Source organism: Sceloporus occidentalis, unplaced genomic scaffold (genome assembly GCF_023333645.1).
Source record: "Sceloporus occidentalis isolate IW3139 unplaced genomic scaffold, rSceOcc1.0.p SCAF_79, whole genome shotgun sequence".
Classification (NCBI taxonomy): Eukaryota; Metazoa; Chordata; class Lepidosauria; order Squamata; family Phrynosomatidae; genus Sceloporus; species Sceloporus occidentalis.
This window is the reverse complement of record NW_028317059.1, coordinates 3,693,042-3,703,344: the sequence shown is the minus strand read 5'-3', so window position 1 is coordinate 3,703,344 and position 10,303 is coordinate 3,693,042. Positions and strand designations below refer to the sequence as shown.

Here is a 10,303-nt window from a genome sequence, read left to right as displayed (position 1 = left end):
CAACAGTCAACGCTCAGAAATAAAGCTTCCAGAAGAATATCAGAAAATAAGAAAATTGACAAAATTATTTCATGTTTGTTAATAAACTGGACAGTATCCATAAAAGAAAAAAACTATGCATCTTATCAAGAGGGATTTGTTAAAATAATTGTAAAGGAGTAAATATGGTCGACACACGACCTTACGGTAAACTGAAGCTCAATTATGGGGTAACTGAAAAACATTTTCAATTTGGGATGTGAGCGATGTATACTTATTCTAGCCTTGCACAAGGAACTCCGAGATCTAAAGTGGTTTCCCTTATTTTGGCAAGGCCATGTATGTACTTCCATCTAAACTCAAGAAACAGAGGAACAGAAGAAAAACAGAGCGCAAAGGTCAGAAAAAATGAGTGTTGGACAAATCTTGTGCTCCATTATATTGTCTCCATTCTGTGGGTTACCACATGTAATAACTTTGTGACGTGTCCACTTGGGAAGCTTTCGACTCTGTTGCCCCGTCTTTATCCTTTTCATTGTCTCCCTCCCACAGACTGATGAGTGGTGGGTAAAGCTCATTCAGTGGGATGGATGATGTTTTCTGCATGTACTTCTTTAGAGAGTGACGATAGTTTTTTCTCTGGAACCTTTTGGCTGCGTAAATGGAAACTGAAGCAAAACTGATGAGGGCAAAGAGGGAGCCCATCACAGCAGCCAGGGCGGCACTGGTCTCCTGGTCACTAAGAGTCAGCGAGTATGATGTGCTTTTAGTGGTGACGTTTAGGCAGGCGCGCTGAGCCTGCTGATGTAGGCCAGACACAGTCAGGCACACTTCGTACTCGGTGGCTGGCTGAAGATGTGTCAAGTTGTATTCGTGAACATCAGCTGGGACACGGGCTGTATAAGTAATGTGTGGGTTATCAATTTTCATGGTGGCTGATGACCATTTCAGGTTAGAAGCAAAAACATTGGAGCTAACCTTCCAGGACACCAAAATGGAGCTGGACTCAGCCTGTTGGACATATAGCCTAAGGGCTTGGGTTCCATCCAGCAGGGTTCCGTTTACTCTTAATGTGGCTACCCTTGTGTCTGCCCCTTCGGAATTTTGTGCCACACATGTGTAACGTCCAGAATCCTCAACTTGCACATTGGAAATCTGCAATGTTCCCTCCTCGCTTAGACGATACTTGTCAGAGAGGGTCTCCGTGGTCACCTTATGTCCCAACGGGGTCACCCAATAGATTTCTGGTTCAGGCTCTGCCATTGCTCGGCAGTCAAGAGTGACTGTCATTCCTAGGTCTAGGTTGAGATGGCTAGGGAAGGTATCTTGAGAAATCATAGGAAGACACTGTTCTCCTGCAGGGTCCTGGGCCACTGCCTCCTTCACCGGCTGTCCACGATACTCTGGTGGAAGTGCACAAAACATAGAGAGTGGCTCCATGAAACGGATAGTCGTTTGATTGGAACCCATCCAGTGTAGAACACAATCACATCGCAGAGGGTTAGTGTGGACACTTATCTCTCTAAGGTTCGGAAGGGACTCCACAGTCCCATGATAAACAGAGTTCAGTGCATTGTTGTTTAACATCAAGCTCTCCAGTGTAGGCACATTCCGAAAAGTGAATCGATGGATATAGGAGAGCTTTGGGTTATTGGTAGCCTCTAGCTTAGTCAGCTCGGGAAGATTGTCCAGTGCATAGCGATCCAGAGACACCAGCTCGGCCATGTTGTTGATTCCCAGCTCTTTTAAACGCAGCATGTTTTTAAAGTCTCCTTCTTGAATCTTTCGGATTGGGTTTTTATTAAGGTCTAAGAACTTAAGGTTGGGTACTTTCTGAAGAGCTAGCTGAGGAACTCGGCTCAGCTTGTTATCATAGAATGAAAGGCTCTCTAGGTTATCCAAACCAAGCAGGGCATTCCCTGGGATATCACTCAAGTACATCCCAGCCAGAACCAGACTTCGCAAATTTCCCAAAGGTCGGAAATTCATGTCCAAGATGCCAATTACTGGATTTTCTCCAATCATCAGGATCTCCAGGTTAGGAGTAGATTCAAACCAACGGCTGTCAATCATACGGAGCTTGTTCGAGTTGAGGTGCAGTCTCAGTAAATTGTGTAGTCCAGCAAAGGCACTAGGTGAAATGGAGATAAGCTGGTTGTGATTTATGTAGAGCTCCTGTAAGTTGTTCAAGTCTTTTAAGCAATTGTCAGGCATCTCAAACACTTGGTTTTCCTCCAAATGTAAAGTTGTAAGTTGACTTAGATTGGAAAGTCCCACATCCTGAATGGAGGTGAAGTTGTTCTGGGATAGGTCTAATTCTGTAAGATTCACAAGTCTCTGTAATTCTCCATTGGTCCTTGCTATGTTGTTGCTTTGTAGCAAAAGCACCTGGGTATCTGCAGAAAGGTTCTCTGGAATCCGAGTTAAACGAAGGTCATTGCAGTCAACAGTTATGGCTTCTCGGTATGTTGACTGTGGGGTAAACCAGGGACGGACCTCACAAACACATAGCTGAGGACATTCATTCGTTGATGATGAAGTTTCAGTTAATGAGCTAGAGAGGAGCCCAATTACCAGCTGACAAGCAGTCAGGACAAAGATGTTTATCCGAGCCATGTCAAGACTTGTATCCCCGTAGTTCCCAGATTTCAGAAAGGCAGAAAAAACAAGTCTTCTACTGATTCTTCACGTCTTCTATTTAAATAAATCCAGATAGGCTGAATCTGGCAGCACCTGGAACAGAAAATGGGATAAAAAAAAACATGGTTAAAAAAACAAACAATAAAAGGTGTTAATGATCACTATGCCCTCCCCACACCAGTATAATTAAACAAAATCTGTATGTATATGGCGTGTGAGTATATGTGCTATGTAAAAAGTTGTATGCGCTACGACTATTATGTTCCATGTTTGAGTCCACAATGTCTACCAAACAAAACATTTTGTATGTTTTTTTTTGCACGTAAAGCCCTGTTTAGGTAATAGTCACACAAACCACTTATTTTAATTATGTCAATCATTACTGTTTAAACTTGAATATTGCACTAAAAAGAAAGACCCAACTAAAAAGGATTAGGTCTGCTGGGACTTTCTTGTGTCAGGAACTCAGGATTTACCATGAATAATGTCCCCATGCTGACAGGGCCTAGGGCTATATATACACCCTTAATGGGTATCCTTTTCATACTGATAAAACAGAGACTCTCATCAAGACAGGGACTTATTCAATCGGCCCCTTTACTTATTCATATACAAATTAGGGGACAGCTGTGGTTGTCACATGGAGCCCTAGCCGTGGCATTAGACAGCTGGGGTCAGAGAATGCTTGTTCCTTTATATTAACCTTGTCACCCCAGGGGCTCCACAGCTTGTGTGCCTGTGCCAGGCATTCAGAGCGATAAATAAGTTTGGAGACAATGGCAATCAGACAAATAGGAGAAGGGGCATCTTGGTAGAATGTTGCACGTGTATCCATTTTAAAGGCCAGAGATGGGCGTGCTGTTTACCCTTGAGTTGTCAAGCTGAACAACAACATCCGAAAGATTCCCTGTATACGAGTATCACGAATCACAAGAAATATGGCAATTACACAAGGAAAGGGCAGAGTTTACTGGTGTGTAAGAAATTCCGCTCTGACCGACGTAGACATGAACGAAGAAGAGCAACCAAAGCTTAGGGCTTCCATAATCAACTTCAATCCATCAATTTCTGACCACTTCTGGTCACATTATAATGAACTGTCATCCTTTACACTATCTAGAATGCTATATTTCACATAAACCCCTTCAAGATGGCTTAGGTGGATTTACCCATTGTGTCTAGGTTAAGGCTCATCTCATGGATGATGTGGTCATCTAACATCTGCCCAGAACATCTCATGTCAACAGAAGTCCCTTTATAGCTCAGCTTTCTACCCGACCCCTAACATCACCTGTTAACACCACACGTTCCTTCTTTGAGATCAAAATGTGGCATATTCTTGTCTGATAGAACATGAAACTTGAAGGTAGATTAGATCGCTTTGGTCTGTCTAGTCTTCCTGTGACCATCCTACAGTGTGGTGATCAGTCAGCCCTTTAATTGCGGATGCATATAAAATACATGCAGGTCATTATTTCTTAACAGAACTATGTAGTTTACATATCCTAGAAGCATCCCCATCCAGGAAGACAGTAGACCTTATTTCACAAGTGAAGCAAACACAGGTTTATTGACTCTTTGGATGTTTATACAATAGACATATTTTGGATTTTATCAGAATCCCCTTTGATCTGATAAAATTATAGGATGCTTATCTCTGCCCCGTCCTTACAACCTTACACTCCAGGCAGTAACATAGTTCTCTGTGTGGTAGGGTTTATGGTCACCCAAGGCTCTTTGGTACATAAACAGGCCCTTTAAAGTTGGCACCGATTACATCCATGGCTAACAATTTATGTAAGTACTTAAAATATACGGGGTGTTTGCCGTCCTATTAAGGGTTAATGTTTGTGTTTATTTACTTGGTGATTTCTCAGCACATTCTTTATTGAGCAGGGTTGTACAACTGCACCCCTTCCTGAAAACGAGCAGTTTAATGAATCTTTAATTGAGATGACTGTGCTCAAGCTGGGATATCCAAAAACTGTGACCTGCTTGCAGCCCTCGGGGGCTGGCATTGTGCAACCCTAACCAAGATCCAAAACAGCATAGGTACATAGCCTGCGACGGGAGGGCAGCATTATGCGCTGCTCCGCTGCTGATACTGTTTTTCCAATGTATCTCTTGGTGTGTTCTTCACCTGACCTTCAAATACCAGGTGGATCGTCAAAGTCATCTGCTCTAATGAATCATACCAGAAGCTGCAGCATTCCGAGACCCCACCACACAGGATGAGCAGCACAGGAACCAGAGCTTCCCTGGGGGTGCTACTGGGCCCTGGATAGACTGCTACTTTAATCTTTTCTTTTAGAATTGTCAACGGGGGAAAACCTAAAAATTACAAAAATACTAGCAAAGAGATTTGGTTTTACTGCCACTACCGTCAGCTGCCTACCCATTCTTCCTGCGGTACGTGACTCTGGGGATCCCGCTGAACGTCGGCCCCTTTGTAATATTGCCAATATTGACACCACATAAAGTGGCTTTGTCAGCAGAGAAACAATCAAAACAGGCTTATTGATCCCAAATGTATTGTACATGTTTACATTTTACCGTTTTGCTAAAGTGTTTTTGTAACGCTTTCGTTTTTTGGACTTCCCATGAAGCCTGTGATACACGGCAACCTTTTCGTGGAAAAAAGACTTACTTTAGGATATTGTGTAGCGGCTATTAGTGAATGATCTGCTAGTTTGGAGAGGTAGCAAATTAACTGTATACTGAGTGATGGACTCAGCTTCAATCTGTGAAAGCGAGGGAAAGAGACAGCTGCGAGCCCTGTGTGAGTTAGAGGTAGCCGGCTGCAGGCTCCCTGCGTGACGGCGGCGGAGGAGGCAGCGTTTGGCACGGTGTGTGAGGGAGCAGTCTGTGAGTATGCTGCGGAATGAATACATTCTGCTTCGCTCTGCAGAACTCCGAGTCCTGACAAAGAGAGAGGCGAGAACAAGCAGAGAGAGGACAGTTTGCAGAGCAGAATAGTGTCCAGGTCGCGTAGCAGTAACACCGTACCACACTATACATGAACAGTACACTACACACGGACATCACTAGTAATGCACAACACTACAGTGCATGATACACCAAACGACCATGTTTTGTACAAACCACCTTAATTATGTGGCATCCAGAAAAGTATAACTGCGCGTAAGTGGCCACACACTCTAAAACCTATAGAGTACACGCGCTAAAAGCATGAACGCTGGACGTATGCTCCCTGCACACACAGTTCTTTTATCCCGCTCTGTTAAGGGAACTTGCTCACACGAGTCTCCCTGTTTTCTAAATTCCTTGGAGTGAACACAGAGAGACATCTGGCAGGGAAGCTTCATTACCATGCAAATCACGGCAAATCAGGGGGCCATGCCTGGTGTCAGCCTGCACCTCAGCTGGCAACACAACCCCCCCCCTACTTACTCTTTACAATACCAGAAGCAAGTGGAGGAGGGACCCACACAATGGGAGACATCAGAGAACAGGACCACTAAGACAAAACTACCTACGAAAAGCAAAGAGACACTGAGACCACTAATACAGGGGGGGGAGGTGGCCAGACAGCTGTTACTGGATTGCAACTCTCATAACCCTCTGCCAGCAGTCTGATGTAGGCTACTGGGGAGTGGAGGAGGACATTCTTATAAATACACCTACACTAGAGCAACAAACATAACAGCTATTGTAATACTCAAGGTCACTATAGTAATACACAGAACAGGTTGTATGGTAACCAGAGTTACTAATGTAATACACAGGAGATCTACAGACAGTACTCAGGTCCCTAATACAAGAGATATCTAGTGTGTTACTTGCAAAAACTATATAATAAACATAATACCTAATGTAATACCCAACAGTTAGTAACGCTATACAAGAGATACCTACTGTCTTACTTAACATATCCACTATAATTACAGAATAATGCGGAATTCCTACTGTAATACTCAGGGCCATTAATGTAATATACAAATTAACGACAGCGATCCTCAAGGACACTCATATTATACACAATACTTACTGCAATGCTCGAGGTCAGTAATGTAATACCAAGAGAAATACTGTAATACTCAAGAGTCTGTAACGTTACACTCAGGATAAGTACTGTAATACTCAGAGTCTGTAATGTTACACTCAGTTTAAGTACTGTAATACTCAGAGTCTGTAACGTTACACTCAGGATAAGTACTGTAATACTCAGAGTCTGTAACGTTACACTCAGGATAAGTACTGTAATACTCAGAGTCTGTAATGTTACACTCAGTTTAAGTACTGTAATACTCAGAGTCTGTAACGTTACACTCAGGATAAGTACTGTAATACTCAGAGTCTGTAACGTTACACTCAGGATAAGTACTGTAATACTCAGAGTCTGTAATGTTACACTCAGTTTAAGTACTGTAATACTCAGAGTCTGTAACGTTACACTCAGGATAAGTACTGTAATACTCAGAGTCTGTAATGTTACACTCAGGCTAAGTACTGCAATACTCAAGGCAAGTAATGTAATACAGAGGGGGGCTATGGTAATCGAGTTACTAAGTTAATACACATGAAAAATACTGTATTACTCTGTCGTTAAAGTAATACACATGGCCGCTTCTGTAATACTACGGATCAAATAGGTAATGCTGTAATACTACGGATTACTAATTTAACACTTAGTGCAACTACTAACTATTATAGTGAAACCAAGTAGTACCTCCTGTCCCAGTCAATATTGAGACCACAGGATACCTATATAGCGGTTCGGTGTCTCTTTTCCCACTGCCATAGAAACGAACGTAACCAGCCGGGGGCCGCTGGTGTAGAATAAAGAATAACTGAGACACGTTGCCGTACTGCACAGATTTCTTTAATAGTCCTGATCACCAGAATGAAACCCAAGGTCACTACGGTGGACATTATCACTAACGAAGCGTGCAGGTGTAGCGATATCCTAACGCAGGTCGCCGCTCTGGTTGCTAAAAGGTTGCTATGATTTTTCCATTTAATAAGTGAGTTCACTAATAAACTGTCACCGGATCACCGCTGCCAAGTCCCCGGAGGTCACCAGAGCGTGGAGTATAAACCACCGAGGTCATTAGCATACGGCATGGACCACATTTGGCTACTGATGCAGTAACAGCAGGTCATGGAAACAGCCCCCTGGCGTCATTAGTTCAGTGGATGACTAATACAGTCACATTTATTCAATCGTTTGCTCAGAGGGATCAGCGCTCGTGTTGGATGCCGATCACCTGCTGATCCCTGACCCCTTAACCTACAGAGCTTATAAAATGCCCAATTCATGGCTACAATGTCCCGAAGCGTCCACCTCCGTCTCCGAGGTCCATAAATGCTTTTGAGACGCAGAACGTTACTTGATTACAGGTTATCTCGAGAAATCCATAACCTCGAGCGGTTTACGGCCAGAGGTCAGTCCGGGACTTTAACGCATCCATACGGTATACTGTACATTCTATACATCACCATTTACAGGTAAAGTACTATCACTCATCCTAAACCACAGCTGCACGCGATGTGACCGTCTACTTGGGTGTGGACGACAAGGCTGTACACTGTGGTTTTCTTAGATGTCAACTCCCATAACCCTCAGCCATTTACAAGATGACATCATGGCTATGTTTGATCTTGTGGCACTTATGGTTTGTAAGAAGTTTCTCATCCACTTATATAAATTAGGAGACAGTTTGCCGTGTATTCCTGATGGGGCCCAAATGGTTAAGAAGTGCCATACAGTCTATACTGTACCCCCTTCGTTATATATGCCCTGCCTGCTGCTGTATACAGTGCTCTGTATATACAGTACACATGCAATGTTCAGTACACAATATACATGGCTGTATATACACAGCATTCAGTATACAAGCAGCGTGTACACAAAGCTCAGTATACAGCCCATATTTTTACGACAGGCTCAGAATAAACTGAAAGCATACTCTATATACAGCCGCTTAGTATGTTTGCCACTTAACAAGGACTTTTTAAAGGTATATTTAATGAGCCGTATGTAAAAGGTATATACAGTACATGATACATAAACCATAAGTGATCCCTATACTGTGTGTTTAGTGTCCAGAAAAGTGACACTTATATACAAAGCACACGGGGTACAGTGCTTAGTACATCGACAGCACGTATACAGACAGAATATACACAGTGTATAGAAACAGCACACGCAGTATAAAATATGGACTCTACCTATTGATCAGTATATAGACAGTAAACACACCCTGAGCTCAATACACACAGTATGCACACAACGCCCAGTATACAGACAGTATAGTGTATACACTGTGCAGGGTGCAGCCAGTATCCCGATATGTCTGGATACACATGGACTATATATACAATGCATAGTGTACACAGACTGTATACAGTGCCCGGTATACATCTGTAGTCATAGAGGTCATCATGTAAGGGGGGGGGGAGGAGGAGAATTTACCTAGCACTGAGTATACAGACAGTATTATATAGTGATGTATAGAATATATTGCAGACATGGTCAGGTAACATGTATCACTTACCTCTGTATACGATGGAGCGGGTCCCCCTACCGCATCCCTGTCACTCTGCCCTGCACCCTCACCACCCCCCACTCTCCTGCACTCCCCTCCGCCTCTACGGTCCGACTGAGGCGAACTCGCTCCTGTCCCTGGGGTAAGTCCAGTGCGAGTCAGCTGATCACTGAGCTGTGATTGGCTGCTGCCGGGAGCTCCATCTGCACCACGAACAATAGATGGGGAGGGGGAGGCAGGAGCATGTGTGACCAGGAGGGGGTGGGGAGGGACCGGGCACCGGGACAGGAGCCATCCGGGCAGCCCCACCGAGGGGGCAGGTGCCCAACCAGCGTGGGAACGCCACCCGACATGGAAGTTTCCTGCTATAAACACTCAATAAAGAAATATAACCGGATAATAGTACCGTCTATACTATAAACATATAGAGGGGATGAAACAGTCACGTATATGTATGTATGTACCGTCACTCTCTCTATATATCTATATATACTGTATATATAAACATGCAGTATATATAGAATATAGAATATATATAGTGTATAAGTGATACATAATTTCTATATTAAGCTGATGTGCAATGATGTTCCAAGTGCAGAAAAATTCTCAGGCAAAAAATAGGCAAAATCTTGATTGTGGCAATGTATACATTATTATTTATTATTAATTATTATTATTGCCACAATTGTTTTGCGCTTGAAACATCATCTAGACTGTAAGCTCGCCTGTTTTTTTTTCTGCAAGTCAAATTGTTATGTTATGACTACTTGTTACTACTTGAATATTATGGCGCCAAATAAAACAATAAATAATAATTATGAGAATGTGACAGTCACGGCAAAAAGAGATCTGTAAATGAAAATACAATAAATACAATACAATACAATGAAGAGTATAAAAAGTATGTATAAATATATAATATAATATATGTATAAATATTTGTCATGTTTTGACACCTAAAACCCCCCCAAATAAATCAAAGGCCACTTTACCTGCTACTTGAGGCCACCAATTACAGCTTTATTATGATTGAAAAAGGTCGTTTGAGTAACTAGGGTCCCCATCTTCCCTCCCTTCATATTAAATGCATAAGGTTCTAGAATTGAGTGATCATTTGCTGCGTCCACTGGAAGAACCACCATAATGTATGGATCCCAAGAGAATAACATATGTGG

General features: G+C 42.8%; 1 protein-coding gene across 1 annotated transcript; it reads right to left on the bottom strand.

Moving 5' to 3' along the window:
- Positions 1–438: 438 nt before the first annotated feature.
- On the bottom strand, positions 439–2,595 carry LOC149285456 (leucine-rich repeat neuronal protein 1-like). The gene has a single exon (XM_089495414.1). It carries the CDS (start codon positions 2,593–2,595, stop codon positions 439–441), a length of 2,157 nt encoding a protein of 718 aa, XP_089351540.1.
- Positions 2,596–10,303: the final 7,708 nt, after the last annotated feature.